Source organism: Gopherus evgoodei, chromosome 4 (assembly GCF_007399415.2).
Source record: "Gopherus evgoodei ecotype Sinaloan lineage chromosome 4, rGopEvg1_v1.p, whole genome shotgun sequence".
NCBI classification, from domain to species: Eukaryota; Metazoa; Chordata; order Testudines; family Testudinidae; genus Gopherus; species Gopherus evgoodei.
Window position 1 is genome coordinate 66,751,687 of NC_044325.1, and position 23,286 is coordinate 66,774,972.

At 46.0% G+C, this 23,286-nt stretch overlaps 1 protein-coding gene across 1 annotated transcript in view; it reads left to right on the top strand.

The window, feature by feature from the left end:
• The first annotated feature begins 9,530 nt into the window (after positions 1–9,530).
• Positions 9,531–23,286, top strand: part of STARD9 (StAR related lipid transfer domain containing 9) — a 175,421-nt gene continuing 161,665 nt past the window's right edge. The window contains 1 exon segment of the mRNA XM_030559592.1: positions 9,531–9,661. Within this exon segment, the coding sequence (XP_030415452.1) occupies positions 9,615–9,661 (47 nt within the window). The 5' untranslated portion in view covers positions 9,531–9,614.

Here is a 23,286-nt window from a genome sequence, read left to right on the forward strand (position 1 = left end):
CTCTGAAGCCTAAAATTTTACTTTGTCAGTGTAAAGCAGTTGAAGCGCCTAGAAGTGTGGTTGAGGGCTTATGTTCAGAATATCACCAGATTTGAATAACCAGTGGGATTTTCTGCCTGTTGCCATCCAGTTTTTAATTTCTCAGCCATTTTGACTTTATGAATTACACCTCTTCTATAGCAAGACATGCTGTAGCTCCTAGGATTCCCACTCACGGCCCAAGACCCCTTTGAGTGTTGTTTTTGTTCTGGGTTTGTACTGAATGTACACAGAACTTATAAACTAGGGAAGATCTTACAATCTTTGATTCTTGCAAAGTTACAAACATGTTTGTGCTTCCGGTAACTTAGACTTTCCAGTATATATGCCACTCTTCCCTCTAGTTCTTTAATGATGGTGTCAATGGAGCTCTGTAGCAGATATGTGACTGCTAGGTCTTCAGTTCTTCTGTAGAGCTCACCCTCTGAACAGAATGTAAAACTTAGCCAGCTGTAGCTCAGATGAACATCCAGGTATTCCATTTGATTTGTTACCTGTCGCACTGTCTTTATTTTTTTTGTTAGAATTCTGTTTGAAAGATTAGAGCAATGCATTTGAAAGTATCATTTCCAACATTTAGATTTCACCTTCAAAAGGTGCTTAGTTTGAAACTTCTAAACATCTGAAAGGCAGTTAAGCATTGTGCAGGTGGAATTTCCCTTGTCCCTGGTCTTGTCCTCATTAGTTATGAAGGAATATAGTAGATTGGAAAAACAGTTTTTTAGCCTTGTAGAGTGAAACCTCCTATTTACCTCTGGAACCAGCCCAATTAATGCTAGCATCCTCTTCTCCACCTACTTCTGGGGGAATTTTGTGCCACTGCATGTGTGCGGAAGTCATGCCCCCTGCAAATTTCTTTCTTTCCCTGCAGAAAAATGACTTTCTGGCAGGGAAGCTGCAAGAGCAGTCATGCATAACTCCCTAGCAGAGCAGGCACATCATTTCAGGCATCTGGAGCAGCCAGCAAAGAGGTAAATTACCACAGGGCTGGACCCTGCTGAGCTGGAGGCAGGAGAGGACGGGACTTCCTCTTCCCCTGCAAGGAGTGTCTGGGCCTGTGTCAGACCCATCCCCAGAAACCTCCTCCCAGCTGCAGGAAGCTCAGCATCCTCCCCTACTTCCTCCTCAGCTGTGGGAGGAGAGGTCACTGTAGAGAGAGCTACTCCCCCATACACCCAACCCCCATGCATCTGGACATCCCATACCCTGACACCCCTGCCAAGTCTCACCTGGTACATCCAGAACCCCAATAACCCTCCATACCCAAACTCCACTGCACTGATCCTCAGCTCCAGCATCTGGAACCCCCCTGCACCCAGACCTCCTGCTTCCAGACCCACATCCCAGAACATCCCCCACTGAGCTTCCTGCATTCAAACCCCCACCCTCTGCATCACCGTGACCTGTGACATCCAGACCCCCATGCCACTGACCCCTAACTAGTTGCACCCAGACCCCCAGCACCCAAACCCCCAGGCTGAGCCATCCATACCCATCTGCTGAGCCCCACTCATCTTCATCTGGAAAGCCTTGCAGGGTCCCATTGCCTCTGCACCTGGAACTCCCCCCACCCCATGAGCCTCTGTTCATCCAGGGATCCCCCCACACTGAGCTGCTTGCACCCAGATTGTCCCACACAAAATCCTCTCGCCCCACACCTGGATCCCTCTATACTGAGCCCCTCCACACTTGAGTTCAGCCTGCCTTGCCCCATCACAAATATATAATGATGGGGTCTAATTTAGCTATTACCACTCAAGAAAGAGATCTTGGAGTCATTGTGAATAGTTCTCTGGAGTCACACTCAATGTGCCGTGGTAGTCATAAAAGCAAACAGAATGTTGGGAATCATCAAGAAAGGGACAGATAATAAGATAGAAAATATATTGCCTCTATATAAATCCATGGTATGTCCACACCTTGAATACTGCGTGCAGATGCAGTTGCCCCATCTCAAAAAAGATATATTGGAATGGGAAAAGGTTCAGAAAAGGGCAGTGAAAATGATTGGGGTACAGAATGGCTTTTGTATGAGGAGAGATTAATAAGACTTGGACTTTTCAGCTTGGAAAAGGCCACTAGGGGGATATGATAGAGGTCTATAAAATCATGAGTGGTATAGAGAAAGTAAATAAGAAAGTGTTATTTACTCATCATAATACAAGAACAAGGGGCCACCAAATTAAATTAATAGGTAGCAAGTTTAAAACAAGTATTTTTTTCATGCAACACATTGTCAACCTCTGGAACTCCTTGCCAGAGGGTGTTGTGAAGGCCAATACTATAATAGAGTTAAAAAGGGAGCTAGATAGATTCATGGAAGATAGGTCCATTAATGGCTATTAGCCAGGATGGGCAGGAATGGTGTCCCTAGCCTCTGTTTGCCAGAAGCTGGGATTGGGTGACAGGGCATGGATTGCTTGATGATAACCTGTCTGTTCATTCCCTTTGGGGCACCTGCCATGGGCCACTGTCAGAGGACAGGATACTGGGCTTGATGAACCTTTGGTCTGACCCAGTATGGCCATTGTTATGTTATTAAATCATAACTTTTTTATAGACATCTCACTTGACAACCTTTGCACAAGATTTGCTGCAAATATATAACAGTGGTTGCAACAATGATCTATATGGTCATATTTTAATCAGATGTCACAAGGAAGATGTTGGATGGATCACTTAAGTGGAGGGGTTTGCAGGATGTGTGGCTTATTTGCTTCCCCCCCCCAAATTTTATTATTTGGCTTGTTTTTTTGCCTGCAATAAACTGTCACAGCTGTAAGGGAGTTGAGATTACCATATAATTTAATAGTGAACAAACAAAAATAGCATTTGGCAATGAGGCAGGGAAATTTGGTTAACAAATTCCAGACTATGAAAGGATGATCCTGTATTTACATGTTTCTGAATCTTCAACCAATCAGATTGAGTATTGCATTTAGGCCATCTCTGATATGAGGCAATAAAGGCTAGAGGACTGAGCACATGGTTGGAGGCCAGGACCTTTTCGGTTCTGATTGTGTGGCTGAGTTGTGTGGCCTCAGCCAAGTGACTTGACCTCTGTGCTTCCATTTCTCTTTCTGTAAAATGGTGTGCTATTTATATATTTTCCTCCTGTTGGAATTAATATTTGAAATTAATATTGATATGGGAAACCATCAAATACTAATTTAACCATAAATTCCTTTATTAAATCCAAAGGCTAAAATGTACTTATACAATTGCTCTAAGAGTGCCTAAAAGGCCTAAATAATAAGCAATTTACTACACCCAAACAGTACAAAACTTCTACAAGCATTTGATCAAGATATGTACAAACTGGCTAAACCCAGGGGTGCTTAGATCCGTATTGGCTGGCTCCAATGGTGTCCAGCATGTATTAGCAATGAACCATTTAAGTGTTTATTTTTTTATATCCTTTAACAAACAAGTGATGTCATTGCCAATTACTGACTTCAGCTAAAAACAATTTGAGACAGGTCACCCTTATTTCCAGTCTCAATCCAGATAAGATTTATAACTTCCTTTCTTCCCAAGGCCTGTTCTTTCCTCCTTTTTGCTGCCCAATTGCTTTCCATGGCACCTAGATTCACACAGTCTTTAACACTAGTGTGTGGGTTGGAAACAGCAGCGGCTCCAAGCACCAGCGCTCTAAGCACGTGCCTGGGGCAGCAAGCTGCGGGGGGCGGCCTGCTGGTTGCTGTGAGGGCAGCAGGCAGGCTGCCTTCGGCGGCTTGCCTCTGGGAGGTCCACCGGTCCTGCGGATTCGGCGGCAGGTACACCGAATCCACAAGACTGGCAGACCTCCTGCAGGCGCATCGCTGAATCTGCAGGACTGGGGACCTCCCGCAGGCGTGCCACCAAAGGCAGCCTGCCTGCCATGCTTGGGGTGGCAAGAAAGCTAGAGCCGCCCCTGGTTGGGAAGGGCCATATTGGCTCATTTTAAGACATTCCTTTTGTCTTATCTAAACCCATCTGCAATCACCCCTATTGGTCAGAAGTCTTCTTTGTAGAAACTTCCCCTTATCTCACTATCTTTGAACAAGACATCCTCCCTACTTCATTCCTTCTGGCCTTGTAATTTATAATTTTCAAGGCCTTTTGTCTACTTGCTAGTCAGGACCTTTGTTTACAACACATATATATTTCCTTACCAAACTAAGATAACTAATTTTTTAATTTCATATTTAATATTTATCCTACACCTCCTGTCCATGTTGCTGTTAGTTTGTACTTGTAAAGTGCTTTAAATTTATAAAGCTCCATGTGGTGTTACTTCATGTAGGCTATTAAGTGAGAAATAAACTGGGGATGCACATTAGTAGGAGGGATGTATAATTGCAATATAATAAATTAGTTTTTAAAGAACAGTTATCACCCAGCATTTAACCTCTTCTCGTATTATAGAGTAACCATTAGATGTAATCATAGTTTATTGACTATTCATGGATTAACTGAGATGGAAAAAGCATGCTGACTAAGATTCCATAAGGAACAGATGACTTGGAGATAGTTATTTTGTAAAGGGAAAAGTTCTATCATACTGCATTACAATTAGAATAATAAATCCTTTTTGACTGTGTTTTATAACTAGTATAAATAGAGATTATGTTAACATTGTCCCTGGATATCACTAGAGAGAGATGCCTAACTATGATGAGCTCTATAATATATTATTTCACGCCTTTTGATGTTGGATAAATGGATTACATTTTTAAGGTGTGATCAACCCGTGCAGAAAGAAGAACCTAAGACTAATTGTAGATTATTGTTCAGAAATTGTCACATTAGAGTAGGAGGAATAGAACTGACCTAATCCTCCTAAGATATCACAATGACACATCTCCATGTTTACAACCTGACCCTGTATTCCATTGTACAGTCACCAGTCTGTTGCGAGTGGATCCAATCCCATATGCTTTCATGCCAACTGGGTTTGGGTCTGGTCTAGTTACTGTTGCTAGCTCTGAAACAGTAGAACACACTCCCAGGCTCAGACATCTTGTATGACACTCTTCTTTAGGATGTGGGGCACTGCCAGCTAGTCACAGTAGACTCCAAAATCAGTGTCTGAGACCTTCCAGGGTGCTTCCCCTGAGCTCAATTTAGGCTGTGGGCACTCAGTGCTTTTAGTTTAACCTCTTTGGAGACAACATGCCAGAAGGCAAAGGTTAGTGCCTTAGCAAAAGGAATTTCTTAATCACAGTAACAATACTCTTAAAGCACTTGAGAGTCATAGCTCTTTGAAAACAAGAAAAGTCCTGAGATGCATGCCGTGTCTGATCTCACACCTTCTGTGAGTTGGAGGTTTGTCATCATTTGAGCCTGGGTAGAGCCCCCCCTTCTCCTGAAAGTCCTTCTTCATTTGGTGATGGTCAGATACCCCTGCATAAAGCACAGCCCTGCTCTTAAATAGGGTGTCTCCTCTGTGTCATGTGCTTAGATGAGAAGCTCCAACCTCCCCACACCCCCTCTTCCAATATTGCCATATTTTCCCCATCTGTGGGGTCCCAGTGTAGGAAGCTGTTGTTTGGCAGAAGTAGGCCAGCGGTTGAGAGGCAGTCAAAGTTGATGGCTCCAGATTGCTGTCTTGATGGCATCTCAGTGATAGTCCTTCAGTGAGGTCAAGCACGTTTCCTGGGCAACACAGCTGTCTGGTATGCAGTACAATACGTTGACTGAGGGCTTGTGTTCAACACATAGTACAAACTGGACTTCATAATTAAATACAGATGTATCCCACTCTGTCACATGAGGCTCAGAATCCTTGATGGCAAATCAGATTCTTTCTTTTATCTAGCTTGTTTGTGGGGGTTTGTTTGTTTTAAACAAGCTGCATTAAATCAAACCCCTTAATTTCTTAAAAGTTAGCCACTAGGTGGCTCAAGACCACAGATATTTAGTTCTTCCAGAGCTGTTAACTGCCAGTAAATATATTGTATCCTGCAGAAATACACAAACTACATGGAAAAATTTATACAATTTAAAAATAAAACCAGAAAAAATTGAGAAGTCAGGTGATCCATACGTGAACAATAGTGAATGTGTTCAGATCCAGATCTAAGAAAGTTGCTTGTTATAGCTGGTCCACCACAGAATAAAATGGTTAAAATCCTGAAGTGTCTATGTAGCTGTTGTTCATAGATAGTACCAATGTACTGTAAATGTGATTTTGGCAAGAAGGGCAGCTATAATTAGAATTGTTCAAATTATTGGTTAATAAATTTTCAAATTGGTTGGAAACAGAAGATAATTTCTGCTAATGTATTCATTACTTGTAAGTATTCACCAACATTCAACCTATGGGTTATTCATGAAGTATTAATTTCAACTATTCCCTATTCATGTGGTGTGAGTTGTAACCCAGCTACATTGTATTTATTGGTCCATGACTAGATGGCAGACATTTAAAACAGAATGACAAACAGCTGGCTCCAAAATGTTCTTATTGGTGCAGTAATACACTGGTTCACATCCAAACAGGAGTATTAATATTAGCCATCTCCAAGCATTCTCAATTCTCAGCATTAATCAAATGTTTGAACATACCTGAATTAAACAGCACTTTGGAATTTGAAAACAGTTTTGCAGTACTCAACTAGTTCTAGCTGTGATATGATAATTTGAGCATAGAACATGAGAAGGTATGTCTTCTGTCTTAACTACTTTCAAAGGAGATGTAAAACCAAGGTCCTGACAACTTATAGCCACTAAAGGGCCCATGTATCAGAGGGGTAGCCGTGTTAGTCTGGATCTGTAAAAGCAGCAAAGAATCCTGTGGCACCTTATAGACTAACAGACGTTTTGGAGCATGAGCTTTCGTGGGTGAAAGCTCATGCTCCAAAACGTCTGTTAGTCTATAAGGTGCCACAGCATTCTTTGCTGCTTTTAAAGGGCCCATGGAACTGCTTGCAAAGGTGGGGGGTGATAATGTCTCAATCGTGGCCAAATTCCATGTCTGTCTGTCTGCTATAGTTTCCCCAGCAATTTTAACTGGATACAGTGTTCTTAGTTTGATTTACAGTTCTAAACTGTTGTGTAGTGCATGTTTTGCACTGTTCAATAACTGCATCTCAACTCCAGCTGGATTTTGGTGATGGGTAATGTGAGCTCTTTGTCCCTTAACACTATCTCAGAGCAATTTGTGAGGCTTAATATCAGTAATATTTTGCACTTAGCACTTTTTATCCTTACATTTAAAAAAATATCTTCTTCACAAGGGTGGATAATTATTACCATTTTACAGCTGAGGAAACTGAAGTAGAATAGACAGAAGAGACTTACCTAAAGTTGAGCACAATGTCAGCTGTAGAGGTGGGACAGAACCTATATCTCCTGTCTCCTATCAGCTGGCCTACACTGCCTCCTTGCAATTACATGAGCACAGGTGGAGATCCCCGGTGCTTGTGCAGAATCCCCATTGAAGTCAGTGGTTTTCTATATAGGCACAGGGGTCCATGTGTCCACCTCTCATTGCATGATTTCAGATCTGTCTTGGAAACATACTCTGAGCATCACATGTAAACTCAAGGTGGAACATTTTGTTTAGCATAAGTAGTTGTTACATATTTCAAGGGACCATTCAAAGTGAAGTGGCCCATTAACACCCTGCCAATCATAGGTGGAAAGTTAGGGAGGAAGGCAGTTGGAGCGGGGGTTGTTAGTGGGATACGGAACAATGTTATGTGGAGGTGAATGAAGGAGAATCATTATGAAATACTCAGCTGCCGTTGTTAAAGTTTCACTTGTCTGATCACCACACTTCAAACTGTTATGCAGCAGTAGCTGCCTCTGTAGTCCACAGATGATGGGAGAGGCAGACATAAAATCAGTGCTGGTGTTAGCCCACTGGGGACCCTAAGCAAAATTATTCTGACCCACCCCCAACACATGCTCATAGGAGGTGCGCTTGAGATGGTCAGGGCCTAAGCAATTACCAATCTGCGTATGGCTGGTGCCTGCTCTGTGTACAATTGCCTATGGCAGTGGTCCCCAACCTTTTTGGGGCCAGGAGCACATTCATGTTTTCAGAAGATTGTGGCGGATGCCAACAATTTTTCAAGGCTTATTCTGTATTTGTACATTAAAATAATACGACAGTCTCTACAGAAAAGGATAAATGGACACAAATCAGATATTAGGAATGGCAATATACAAAAACCTGTAGGAGAACACTTCAACCTCCCTGGCCACACAATAGCAGATCTTAAGGTGGCCATCCTGGAGCAAAAAACTTCAGGACTAGACTTCAAAGAGAAACTGCTGAGCTTCAGTTCATCTGCAAATTTGAAACCATCAGCTCAGGATTAAACAAAGACTTTGAATGGCTTACCAACTACAAAACCAGTTTCTCCTCCCTTCGTTTTCACACCTCAACTGCTAGAAGAGGGCCTCATCCTCCTTGATTAAACTAACCGTGTTATCTCTAGCCTGCTTCTGGCTTGCATATATATACCTGCCCCTGGAAATTTCCACTACATGCATCCGACGGAAGCGGTTATTCACTCACGGAAACTCATGCTCCTAAAGGTCTGTTAGTCTATAAGGTGCCATAGGACTCTTTGCTGCTTTTACAGATCCAGACTAACACAGCTACCTCTCTGATACTTGACATCATATTTAATATTACATAATATATTAATCCAGAGAGAAGCTGTGAGGACAGAGAACACTAGCGTCCGCAGCCTGCAGCCCTGGAGTTATCTGTCCCTGGCAGGCGCAGGGCTGCAGCTTGTCTCCCCTGCTGGGCACTAGGTGGGTCCAGCACCTGCGCCGAACAGAGAACACCGCACCCGCAGCCTGAGTTCTCCATCCCCGTCAGGTGTGGGGCCACAGCTTCTCTCCCCTGCTGGGCACTAGGTGGGTGCACATAAATGCCCCAGCGGGTGCCATGGCGCCCGTGGGCACCACGTTGGGGACCACTGGCCGATGGTAGCAGGGAGATCTGCCGCAATCCCAAATGTGTACACGTGCTAGCAGCCGTGGTGTCCTGTCCACGGTTCACCCCTCACAATACAAAAGCGGACCTGTTCTCACACGCAGCGTGATCACTACCACAGGAGGGGCATAAAAGACCTGCTTGAAAACGAAAGCCGTAGCCTCTGCGGTAGAAAGGCTCCTGCCATTAAGGCCTGGCCCGCCTCAACCACAGTGCCTGGTGTATTTTATACCCATATGCACGGCTCATGCAGTCCCGGACAGTGGGCCCCGGGGAATCCCCGCTCCGACCTCGGCAACAGCCCTGGGCGCGGCTGCGCTGGCCAGTGACGGCGGGGACCAGCCCAGCTGCCCTTGTTTTACCATCGCTCTCTGCAGCGGCCACACAACGCACCAGCCTTGTCCCGATTGGGGCAGGGGAAGCCGAACCCGCCCCGGGGCGGGACGCGCGAGGTCCCTCCCGCCAGGGGGCTGCGCTGGGCGGCGGGACCGCGCCCGCCAATCCTATGGCGCTGGGGACAGCGGGGAGCCCCGGTAGCCGGGCAGCAGCTAGAGCGCGGGGTGGTCGGGCTGCTGCGGGCAGCGATGTGAGCCGGGGCGCGGGCAGCGGCGTCTCCCCCCCGGGGCTGAGGCGGGACATGGCGAATGTCAAGGTGGCCGTCCGGATTCGGCCTCTAAGCAAAAGGTACGGGGGGCTGGGGGGCAAAGCCGGGCCGAGCTGGGCTCCGTGTGCACAGCGGGCGCCCCAGGGTGGGGCTGGGGCTGGGGCTGGGGCTGGGCTGCACGCGTGAGCCGCGGCGTTGTGCCTGTCCCACGCAGGTGTGCGCTACGCGGGTGGTCCGTGTGTCTTCTGTCTTCTCTAACCGGGTACGCCTCGGCCGTACTGCTTGCGCCGGCGGAGAGCGGTTGGGGCCCCTGTACCAAGGCGAGAGATTTGTCGGAGGCACTTCAGCCGTGTAGGTGTGTACGCTGTGTCTGTGTCTGCACGTGTGTGTGTGCTGCTTAAGTGCTTACCAACAGTGGGTGTATATGGCGTGTGTACGTAGATGCACAGTACTGTATAAATAGCAGAGGGAAGCAACCATATAGATCCAACAAGTTAAGAAGGAATTGAGAGAGGGTCCACGGGAAAGCGTGAGAGTGTTTAAGAGAGATGCTGTGCACCTGAATGTCCAAATAATACTGCTTCAGGCTGGTAGGAAGGGGGATGATGAGCGTGAAGGTGGAGACCATTTCTTCCACCCCCCGCCCCGCGCTGGCTCCTTCTCTGGCTGTGAGGCTCTGCTAGCCAGTCCAACTCATGAAATGCGTGTCCCGCTCCTCTCATTTATATGTGCTGTATTGTATTTCTTCTCCGTTGTACTGTTTGCTAATTACCCAGTGACATGGCAGCTCGGTAGCTTTTCTGGGTTTTGGCACTTTGAGGATGTTAACAGATACATCACTGATATTTTTATATTCAGTGTGGGTAGTGGCTGAAGGGGCAGTATTCGACTATGATTCATTTGCTTGTGTCTGAAGAAAAGAAATCCGGTTTTGAAAAGTTAGATGTAAGGCGACAAGGAAGATGACTGAAATAGTCCTGTTCAGATCACCAGGTCCCTGGAAGGTCGTCTTAAACAAACAAAAGTGGTGCTGTTTATTTGACTTGTTCCCAACAGAAATGGGGCAATGGTCAGTCTCTGTAAGACGCCTCCCTCTTCCATTTCTTCCTCCCTCCCCGCTTTGTTGTTGTTCTTTTTTTCCCCCGGTAGGCTGAAGCCGGATGTTCAGAATGTCACTCATTCCCTAGGGCTTGTTTGCTTCCAGAAGAATTCTTATAACCTCACTCAATACTGTGATTGCAAGTTTGTTTCCCACAAACGTGAAGATGCTGTAGTTAGAACAGATTTCTAACGCGACCTATGTGTATAATACACAGTATAATCAAAACCATGTGTACTGTGGAAATTTTGGGAGGAGGGGAAAGAGAGCAAGAAAGCACTGAAGCTGTGTGAAGTATGGGTGGCTAGTAACTTACTCTGTGTCAGGAGAAGGGGGAAAAGCAATATAGCATAGCAGAAAACTGGAAAACTGCCATGAGCTCCCTCTCTGAGTCTTTGTTTTGATGATGCCTTTTTTTTTTTTTTTTAAACTTGAGTCTGTCATGTTGTCTCTTGGCTTCATTGACCTGTAATAAATAACCCTTTTATGTTGTAGACAAGATTTTTTTCTGGAAGAGTTTCCCATCCTGAGAATTAATCCATTCATTTTATATACAATATAGTAGTACATCTTGCACACTTACATTCATGGAAGAGTTGCCATGGCCTTGATACGTTTAGTTTGAGTTTATAACTTAATTTAAAAACTTGCTCTCAGTTTCAGCTAATGCAAAAGGAAGTCCTTTCTCTACATCAGTGATGTGTCAGGGAGGGAAAAGGTAGGTAAAAATAAGATTTGAATAAAACAAGGTTAGCAGTTTTTGTTTAAGTTGTAGTCATCTTCCCTCCCCCCTTGCACAAACTTACAAGTTTTTTGGGTGCATTTTTGTCTTTATCTCAAAAGCAACTGTCATGTGAAATCCTTCCTGTTTAAAATCAAATTAAAATAAATGTCCAAATAACATTATAATCCTGACATTAATTCATGCTGTTATACTGTGGGGAAAACTGCAGTAGCAGGAGAAGGCCAATTATGACTTTTTGAATTATTTAGCATTGTTTTAATGTTACTGAGAGGTTCTTTGTATTTGCTATTTCTTTGGTGTTCAGACACTTTCCAAAAATGAAAAGTAAGGGCCAAGTAACCGTAGCAGTTGGTAATAACTGAAAGGCTCCAATCTGTAACATTTTAGTTTAAATCATGCCCAGATTGTTTGGAAACTATTTTCACTCTGCATCTTACCATATCTGTCATTGTACTTCGTTGTGTGATATATCACACATTTGTATCTTGCATAATGAATATTCCAAAAAGACTGCCAAACCTCTGTTACGATTTGGTGTTATCCCAGCTGCTTGTGGATATCAGTGACAATTAGCACCATTGTGTGTGTGTGTGTGTGTGTGTGTGTGTGTGTGTGTGATAGTTTGGAAAGAGACACCAAGGAATGGATGGGCAGGGGCTGTGATCTTCCCCTCTTACCAGGGTGTAGCAATGGGAGAAATCTTGCACTTCCCTTGTCTGTGCTGTTTCTGACTTTATGGGTGGAGGATTTAATTCAGTTGTGCTCTTGATCTGGCATCTTTCCTAAACCCTACGTTAATGTAGGAAAAAGAATTCTATCAGAGTGTACAAGGATTTTTTTTTTTCTGGGTGTTCCTTAGTGCAGGGGTTCGTGAGGTTATTACATGGGGGATCGCAAGCTGTCACCCTCCACTCCAAACTCTGCTTTGCCTCCTGCGTTTATAATGGTATTAAATATATTTAAAAGTATTTTTAATTTATAAGGGAAGGGTGGTCACACTCAGAGACTTGCTATGTGAAATGGGTTGCCAGTACAAAAGTTTGAGAACCACTGCCTTAATGCAAGTTCAGTTGTGGTTTTTACCAGTTCATTCATCATTACTCTCATCAAATAATTGCAAAGTCTTCCATTGGGAGATCTGTCATAGATTAATTATAGTTCCTCACCCATCCTTCCAGTTTTTAAGGCAATGATAGTGGAGATCAACAAATAATGCATGCTAAAAGTGTGAGGAAGTTGGAATTCATATACAATGTAAATAACTTTGTGTGTGTGTGGTTTAGAGTAACTTTAAAGGTTGGGAAAAGCTCCTAGTGAGGGGAATACAGGGCGTTGTAAAGTAAAAGGAGAAAGTGAGTCTGCAACCCTTAAGGGGGAAAGAAAACCATGATAAAAATTCATTTATTTCAAAGCTACCTGTTTAAACAATATTACTTAGAGTATGTCTACACTGGCAGAATTTCGGCACTGGGAGTTACAGCACTGCTCAGAGAGAGCTGAACGGAAACCGCTGTTGTGTGTTCATACTGTCAGCTGCCTGCACAATAGTGTATTCACACTTGCGGCACTTGCAGCAGTATTTGGAGCGGTGCATTCTGGACCACTATCCCACAGAGCATTTCTTCTTCTTCTGCCACTAAGAGTTGTGGGAAGATCAAGGGGGTCATGGGACATCCTGGGTCCTGTCACAATGTCCATAATAGCAGCAAAGAATCCTGTGGCACCTTATAGACTAACAGACGTTTTGGAGCATGAGCTTTCGTGGGTGAATACCCACTTCCTCAGATGCATGTAATGGAAATATCCAGGGGCAGGTATATATATGTGTGCTAGCAAGCAAGCTAGAGATAACGAGGTCAATTCAATCAGGGAGGATGAGGCCCTGTTCTAGCAGTTGAGGTGTGAAAACCAAGAGAGGAGAAACTGGTTCTGTAATTGGCAAGCCATTCACAGTCTTTGTTCAATCCTGAGCTGATGGTGTCAAATTTGCAGATGAACTGAAGCTCAGCAGTTTCTCTTTGAAGTCTGGTCCTGAAGTTTTTTTGCTGCAGGATGGCCACCTTAAGGCCATCCTGCAGCAAAAAAACTTCAGGACCAGACTTCAAAGAGAAACTGCTGAGCTTCAGTTCATCTGCAAATTTGACACCATCAGCTCAGGATTGAACAAAGACTGTGAATGGCTTGCCAATTACAGAACCAGTTTCTCCTCTCTTGGTTTTCACACCTCAACTGCTAGAACAGGGCCTCATCCTCCCTGATTGAATTGACCTCGTTATCTCTAGCTTGCTTGCTAGCACACATATATATACCTGCCCCTGGATATTTCCATTACATGCATCTGAGGAAGTGGGTATTCACCCACGAAAGCTCATGCTCCAAAACGTCTGTTAGTCTATAAGGTGCCACAGGATTCTTTGCTGCTTTTACAGATCCAGACTAACACGGCTACCCTCTGATACTTAATGTCCATAATGTATTGCTTTGCATCCCAGGAATCCCCGTTCTTCCATCTGCATTTGGTGCATCTTTCAATGGGTTGTGTACTGCATGCTCTGTCTCTTCGGACTGCAGGAATAGATCCCTAACTGTTGACCAGTATGCGGCTCGCTCTGACCAACACATCACGAGTGGCAGTGGAGTTATTCCTTAAACTACAAAGGCAAGAGGAGTGCGACATTGATCTCGCCATCCTTAGTAGCTACAACATGCGATTGCTGTGGCATTCATGCGGGTGCTGACCACACTGGAATGCCGCTTTTGGGCTCGGGGTAACAAGCACTGAGTGGTGGGATCACATCAGGATGCACATCTGGGATGATGAGCAGTGGCTGCAGAACTTTCGGATGAGGAAAGCCATATTCATGGGACTGTGTGATGAGCTCGCCTCAGCCCTGTGGTGCAAGGACACGAGAATGAGAGCTGCCCTGCTGTTGAAACGTGTGGCAATTGCATTGTGGAAGCTGGCTAGTCCAGACTGCTCCAAGCGGGGGATTGCCTGGTCTGTGGAGCAGGCATGGCCATCTGGAAAGATGCTCTGAGACCACTGCACGCATCACTGAGAAAACAGGAAGGGGACTTTAAAATTCCAAAGGAATTTACGGGGTGGGGATGACGATTAGTCACCTGAGGGCAGAGCAGTAGAGTTCAAACCAATGACCAGGAAGGGGAGAACAGGTATTATGGGACACCTCCCGGAGGCCAGCTGCAGTGCTGTAATCTACCACAGTGTCTACACTGACACCACAGCGCTGTAGCCCTGGCACAGAAAGCTCTATGCTTTTTGGTGGTTGGTATGTTTTTGTTGGGTATTTTTTCAGAGCGCTGCAACTGCACTGTTTCTGCATACTAAGTGGCTTGGCAGTGTGTACACCTTGGGAGTTACAACCCAGAAAGCTGTTTTACTGTGCAGAAACTTGCCAATGTAGACAGGGCCTTAATTAATTAATGCAGATCCTACGGAAGCCTTGTCTGATGTCCTACTCTATACGCAGGACATTATGTAGCATGTACAAATCAAACAAATATATGAGAAACAATTTATTATTGCCTTCATGAGATTTTGATTGTACGGTATATGGCAGCATATTCCCACACAGCAACATGTAATTTTAAAATATCAGTGTTCAAAGTTCTAATGCTTTTAAGTATAATATAGTGAAAGAAAAGAAGCTGCATTACACTTAGAAAACATTTTATTGGCACTTTTGGAAAACTTCAGTGAGGCCATAAACTATGTGGAGGAATTATTTTGTACTGTGAGATCTGGAGAGTCCGAATATGAAATGAGTAGATTCCTTTTACTAGTCTCTGGAATTTAGGTCTCTGAATGAGCCGCAGTAGGTGAGTCCCTCATTTTTCTTCGAGCAGCTTCTGCTGCTACAGCTGGCTCATCCATTATGGTGATATAGAGTAATAAGAAGGAAAATGAGACAGTCATCTGGGGGTGGACTCTGAACTTCCAAAACCAGCTAAGTAAAATTATTGCTGTTTTGTTTTTTTTTAAGACCAAGATTGATCTTCCCTGAAAACGGAGGGTCAAGGTGACTAGACGAGTGATTTAGTAATGAGTAAACAAACAAAGCCACAATAATAAGATCTCTCCTGCATCCCACTCCCTTCTCTATTGTGGGAAGCAAACCATCATTTGTCTGCATTTGCCTTGTGGCAACAGGGGTGTTTCAAACTGCAGCAATTCCCAGTCTAGTTCTCCATACATTATGCAATGGCAGAGAAATAATCTGATCAGAGGTGTGTTTGCCAGACAGTGGCAGGACACAGTATTTTTTGTTCTGTTTTTCCCTTGAGGGTTGGGTGACTTGAGTTTCTTTTTGCCCTTTCCTGTTACCCGTGGCTACACTATGGGCCATACCTATGCATCTTTTTAAAATTTATATTTGTGTGTGCGTGTGTGCGTGCGTGCGTGCGTGCCGAACAACATGAACAATTATTTTAAAAAGTTTACAAAGTTAATCTTGCCTGCTGCTGATTTCAGGCTGAGGGTATGTCTACATCTACAATTTTGTAGCGCTGGTTGTTACAGCTGTATTAGTACAGCTGTATAGGGCCAGCGCTGCAGAGTGGTCACACTTACAGCAACCAGCGCTGCAAGTGGTGTTAGATGTGGCCACACTGCAGTGCTGTTGGGCGGCTTCAAGGGGGGTTCGGGGAACGCGAGAGCAAACCGCGGGAAAGCAGGTCTCCTTCCCCGGTTTTGCTCCAGTGTTCCCCGAACCCCCGAGCAAGCAGGTCTCCTTCCCCGCGGTTTGTTCTCACGTTCCCCGAACCCCCGTGCAAGCAGGTCTCCTTCCCTGCGGTTTGCTCTCGCATTCCCCGAACCCCCCTGAAAACGGCGGGGAAGGAGACCTGCTTGCTCGGGGGTGCGGGGAAGTAGACCTGCTTGCACGGGGGTTCGGGGAACGCGAGAGCAAACCGAGGAAGGAGACCTGCTTCCCCGCGGTTTGCTCTCGCATTCCACGAACCCCCGAGCAAGCTGATCCCCTTCCCTGCGGTTTGCTCTCACATTCCACGAACCCCCCTGCAAACGGCGGGGAAGGAGACCTGCTTGCTCGGGGGTGCGGGGAAGTAGACCTGCTTGCACGGGGGTTCGGGGAACGCGAGAGCAAACCGAGGAAGGAGACCTGCTTCCCCGCGGTTTGCTCTCGCGTTCCCCAAACCCCCGAGCAAGCTGATCTCCTTCCCCGCGGTTTGCTCTCGCGTTCCCCGAGCCCCCGAGCAAGCAGATCTCCTTCCCCGCGGTTTGCTCTCACGTTCCCCGAACCCCCCTGCAAACGGCGGGGAAGGAGACCTGCTTGCTCGGGGGTGCGGGGAAGGAGACCTACTTGCACGGGGGTTCGGGGAATGCGAGAGCAAACCGGGGAAGGAGACCTGCTTCCTCGCGGTTTGCTCTCGCGTTCCCCGAACCCCCCTGCAAACCGCTGGGAAGGAGACCCGCTTGGGGGGGGATTCGGAGAACACCGGAGCAAACCGCGGGGAAGGATACCTGCTTGATTACCAGAGAGGCTTCCTCAGGTATGCTGGGATACCTGCTTATTCCACGGAGGTCAAGAAAAGCGCTGGTAAGTGTCTACACTTGATTACCAGCGCTGGATCATCAGCGCGGGATCCTCTACACCCGAGACAAAACGGGAGTACGGCCAGCGCTGCAAACAGGGAGTTGCAGCGCTGGTGATGCCCTGCAGATGTGTACACCTCCTAAGTTGCAGCGCTGCAACCCCCTCACCAGCGCTGCAACTTTGTGATGTAGACAAGCCCTGAGTTGCTGCAGCAGTTGGTTGAGCCAGAGGCGTAGGGATGTAGATGAAGAGGGTAGATAACTGGGGGAAATGTGGTGATAAGGACATCAGGAGGGAAGTGGACTGGATGTAGACTTCTCAAGTGTCTCAGATTTTGTGATACATCTCAAACTTTAAAAGACTCAGACTCCCTGTTGTACAGTATTACCAAGCCAAGAGGTGTTCCCAGGTGGCAGGGTAGTAAGAGATTCACTGTCCAAATACTCTTTGGCTGAGAGTATGGTGCCAGGAAGTTGTATTCTAAATTCACCCCTTCCACTGTTTATATTTCTATGTATTTCAAAATCTGTACTATTGAGTAAGGCTTCATACTCCATACCATCGGAGAAAGGTAAGTTTCATCCCCTACCCCCTTCCATTTTGCAAATAGATCAGAAATTGCCCAAAGTCATTTGTAGCAGAAATGAGAATGAAACCCAGGTCTCTGATATGACCGATCCAAGTCTCAGCCACACTGCTTTCAGATTGAATATGCCGAATTTATGTACTTGGTTACCCCATCTGCAATCACTAGACCAGGGGTTCTTAAACTTCATTGCACCCTGACCCCCTTCTGACTACAAAAATTACTACATGACCCCAGGAGGGGGAGCCCAGCCAAGCCCCCTCCGTCCTGGGTGGGGTGGGCCAAAGCCCAAGCCCCACCACCTTCGGCAGGAGTCCAAAACCCAAGCCCAAGGGCTTCAGCCCCAGGCAGGGGCCTGTAACCTGAGCCCCACCATCCAGGGCTGAAACCCTTGGGCTTTGCTGGAGCGGAATCCTGATCCTAACATTCTATTGCTGTCTGCCAAATGGTTACTGAACTATTTGCTAAAATGTGTTACTGGCTGGTCTAGTACTTTGGATCCGTGTCCTTCCTGGCTGGTGAAGGCTAGTATGGAAGTACTAGTCTTTTATTTGGAGAAACTGTCAACACCTTAAAGGACAGACTGCATTTTGCTTTGAAGGAATCAGTTGTGTGGCCTTGCTCATTAAATCATTGCTGGATGCTGACAATCTTGCAAATTATCTACCAGTGTTGAATCTTTCTCTTTTTTTGGGAAAGATTGTGGTGAGAAACTCAGTGTCTAGATGCTATTGATCTCCCTTGTCCGTCTGTGTATAGACCTGACTATGGCACTGAGACTGTATACATCAATGATCTCCTGACAGTGGATGAAGACCAGGTGTCCATGCTGGTATTATTAGGTCTATTTGCAGTCTTCAGTACTATTGATCACAAGGTGCTGGTGATTTGCCTGCAAACCATGGCTGGAGTATACAGGGCTGCTCTTCTGTGTTCTCTTGGAGAGATCTCAACAGATAATTGTGGGGAATTGCTTCTCTTCCTAAAGAGCTCTCAAGTGTGCTGTGCTGCAGGATGCCATTCTGTCACCTCTCCTGATAAACTTGTATATGAGGCCGGTAGGACAGTTAGTAAGGAGGCATGGGGTGCAGTGTTGTCAGCATGTTGAGTACAACCTACTGTATGTTTATATCTTTTCTGATTCGGATGATACAGTTTAGCACATCAGCCAGTGTTTAGTTGAGATTGGGGTAAAATGAGAATGAAGTAGCTGAAGCTCAACTCAGATAAGAGTGATGTAGTGATGGTGGGTTGGGAGAAGCAACTGGAGGAGATGGCAGAGGTAGTATTGAAACCTTTGATTGTTTGAGTACATCTACTATTAGTTAATAGTGTTTGCAATTTATGGTGATTTGAGACCCACAGCTGCTGTTTGACAATCATATTACAGCAGTGATCCAGTCAGCTTTTTACTATCTGTGTCTGGTTAGGAGTTTGCAACCAGATTAGACTACTGCAATGCACACACTACATGGGGCTACACCATTGGAGATTGAAGTTGGTGCAGAAATTTCACACCTTAAAATTCACAGAATATGCGAAGTTAAAAAAATAAGGTACTGGGAGATCATAAGATCCTGCTTGGTATTCAAAAAAATGATTTTAAATATAGTATAATATTAGCCTACTACTGTTTTTTTTTTTTTTTTGGTTAGTTGCTAAATAGTAGCTTTTTTGGGCCAGGGACCATCTTTTTGTCATGTTTCTAAAGTGAATAATTAATTACATAATAATTAATAATTAAATACTGAATGTACCGTATATACTCGTTCACAAGCTGAATTTTTGTAGTAAAAAGGGGAAGCACCAGAGAAGGGAGTTGGCTTATGAACGCGTATAGAGAGGGAGAGGTGAGACACAGCCCCTCCCCCTAACAGAGAGAGCAAGGAGAGGCAGCAGAGCTAAAAAGGAAGAAGTGGGCCAGAGTCTCTCCACTTCTGGCCATGCTGCTCTCCCCCCAGCCTCCAAAGCAGCTGCAGCTCTGGGGCTGGCAGGCTGTGGCCATGCTGCCTGGCCCGGCCCGCTGGGGCAGGCTGCGACCGCACCAGAGACATCCCCCCTGGCCCTCCCCAGATAAGGTGGGAAGAGATGGGATGGGGAGAGTGTGGGAGTCCCGGGTTAGGGGTGGGGTCATGTGGGGGTGGTCACAGGGGTTACTCCTCTGACCCCCAGCTTCTACCCTCCAAAACATCTCCCCACCAGTTGCTGTCTTGCCTTGAAGGGTAAGCAGCTGGCATGCTGGGACACTTCATTTACTTAGGTTTACCTCCATGCCTGCGGATGCTCAAGGTAAAGAAACCACGTTGGCCCACCAGCAGCTTATCCTGATGGCCCGGGAGCCAAAGTTTGCTGACCCCTGAATTATAGGGTCGCCTTATGAATGGGTCATAAAAATTTTCCATTTTTACTTATCCATCGGGGGAGGGGGAGTCGGCTTATAAACGAACTGGCTTATGATTGAGTACATATTTTAAAATTTCTATGTGCCCTTGCAGAAACCTAAGCCAGTTTATAATCAACATATTTTAGAACAGCAAAGGGATTCATCATTCTAATTCTGTTAATGAAATTATTCTTTGGTACCAAAATATTATCCGAGGAGAAAACTTAAAGAATGCTGATGTAACTTAACGTGCCCTGGAACTAGGTTTTTGTTTTCAAAATATAATAAGTTATATTAAAAAATGTTTATAACAATTATACCTGAGTACACCTCTAACACTGTATTTCCTTTTTAGAACAAAATTAGGAGGCAGACAAGTTGAGTAGGCAGTGTAAGTTGGAACGGTGATAGCTAATGTTGAAGCATTATATGGCTGGAGGAACTGTTGAAATCTTAATTTTTCCAGACATTCTGAGATTGGGATTTTTTTTTAGCGGTGTAGAACTTTTATAAAGGAAGGGAAATATTATTTTATTTATTATTAGCTGGATACCATTGAAACACGCTTTCAGTCTTAACTAAGTACTGTACTTCTTCTTTTGTGCTCAGTGAGTGGTTTAACCTTCTGCAAGGTTCTCTGATATCAGAGTAGGGCTTAGTGAACCAAGGCAGTAGCTGGGTTTCCTAAAATAAGTGGGCACAAGCACCCTGTTGATAAGCATGTTATTTGGAGAGAATAAGGTCCCTTTCTGTCCAAACAAGTAATGCCAGGTCTCCTCAGCACCATGATATCATGCACCCTGCTGGTGCATCCAGCGCTGATGCATCCAGCATTGGTGATCATAAACTTTGCCTTTATGGTCATCAAAGGCCTGCGTAATGCTTGAGTGGTATCCTTTGCCATTGACATATTCATGTGCTCCCCTGGTGGGCAAACAATGGGCACGTGGTCGCCGTCAGTGGTCACAGTGCAGTTTGGTAACCCCATTCTCTCAAATCCTGCTATTATTTCAGACACATAGTAGGTATGTTCAATGCCTGGGGGTAGACCAAAGCAGTCATTGTCTCACAAACCTCCGCTGCTACTACAGTATTGTCTATTAACTTGCTCCCATCAAACTGTTTAGTTACAGACCTGTAGCAATCAGGTGTAGCCAGTTTCCAGATGGCAGTAGCAAATAGCTTCTGGACTGGTATGGCCTCTGTCAAGGTTCCTTCCCCACTCTGAACCTTAGGGTACAAATGTGGGGACCTGCGTGGACATTTCTAAGCTTAATTACTAGCTTAGATCTGGTAACTCTGCCACCATCCAGAACTTTCAGTGTCTGGAGCACTTCTTGTCTCCCCCCCAAAACCTTTCCCTCCCTGGGCAGCCTTGAGAGGCTTCACCAGTTCCCTGGTGAACACAGATCCAAACCCCTTGGATCTTAAAACAAGGAGAAATTAACCATCCCTCCTCCTTTCCCCCCACCAATCCCCGGTGAGTCCAGGTCCAATCCCCTTGGATCTTAAAACAAGGAAAAATCAATCAGGTTCTTAAAAAGAAAGCTTTTAATTAAAGAAAGAAAAGTAAAAAAATCATCTCTGTAAAATCAGGATGGAAAATACTTTACAGGGTAATCAGATTAATATAGCCCAGAGGAACCCCCTCTAGCCTTAGGTTCAAAGTTACAGCAAGTAGAGGTAAAATCCTCTCAGCAAAAAAAGAACATTTACAAGTTGAGAAAACAAAAATAAAACTAATCTGCCTTGCCTGGCTGTTACTTAAATTTTGAAACATGAGAGACTGATTCAGAAAGATTTGGAGAGCCTGGATTGACATCTGGTCCCTCTTAGTCCTAAGAGTGAACAACACCCAAAACAAAGAGCACAAACAAAGACTTCCTTCCACCAAGATTTGAAAGTATCTTGTCCCCTTATTGGTCCTCTGGTCAGGTGTCAGCCAGGTTTACTGAGCTTCTTAACCCTTTACAGGTAAAAGAGGCATTAACCCTTAACTATCTGTTTATGACAGCCTCCTTTATTGGTGTGTCCTGATGCTGAAGGGTTGGGGCTAGCTCTGTATTGGCATTTACCTTTCTGCAACACATCGGTCTCTGCTGGAGAACTGGCAGGGTTTAGAGGACAGGGTGGTAGAGCAGCTCTGAAGATGGACAGGACTACTCCGGTGCCTCTGAGGGAGGGCACTCATGCTCAGTCAGGTAGTCTTGTCCATGCTCTGGCATCGGCTCAACGCCCCGGCCCCGGATTTCTGTAGTTTTTTTTGGCCAGGACTGCACTGGGTCTCTGTGGGGGTCCTCCACCTACTCCTGGAGGAGGAAGGACAGGGCTTGAAGTGCCTGCACACTCAGGTCCTCGTCTTTCACCTCCAGGCCCTGCAGAGGCTCCTTTATGGTGCAGGTAGTCCTACGTGTAGCGTATTGGCACACGCCTTCCTCCGCCGCCTCCGTGGGCTCTGATATGACCGGCAGCTCCTTTATCTCCATCGGAGTGGTCTTCCGCGAGACCTCTCTGGGCTGTCGGTCTTCTACCAGGACCTCCTCCGGACCTGGAAACTGGTTTTGGCCACCAGGTCCGTGGCGGCCGCCAAGGGGGCAGATCTCCTTGCGGAGCCCCTGCTACACCACACCCAGCTTTGTGTGCAGGTGACGGAGTCCCCCTCGGTGTGCCAGAGGTTGGTCCTGGCAGAAGTCACCAGAGTCAGAGACCTCCTGAACTACGACCAGGGAGACTGGCTGGATCCCCTGACACTCGCTCAGTGCGTGGGGCTCTCCAGACCTTGTACTCCCTGGTGTGTACTTCAGGAGGTGAGGGCTGCTTTACCACCCACTGCTCAGGTCTTCCTCGACCGGGTCCCACCCACCCTCCACCCCAGGCACTCCTGACCTTTTCATCGGGCCCCTGCCCTGGGGACTTGCCAGGCTATCCTACCCCATTACCGTGAGCTATCTGCACGAGTTGCATCCGGTCCAGTTCCAGACCGCGCCACGAAAACATTTGTACATTCTCGTGCTCAACACCCCTCATGTCCTCACCCTCGCGTCCCATCCCACGAAGTGGTGGGACTTTCTGCCACCTCTGGAGAGTGAGGAGCCTCGGTGGGCCAGCCTATATTCCACCCTGGTTCTGAGGCCCACCGGGGACGTCAACTGGCAGATCCTTCAAGGAGCTGTGAGCTTGGGTGTGTACTTGGCATGGTTCACTCCCCTTTCGGACACCTGCCCCTTTTGCGACGTGAGGGAGACCCTGGCGCACATATACGTGGAATGCGCCAGGTTGCAGCCCCTATTCCGGCTCCTTTTGGATATATTACATTTTT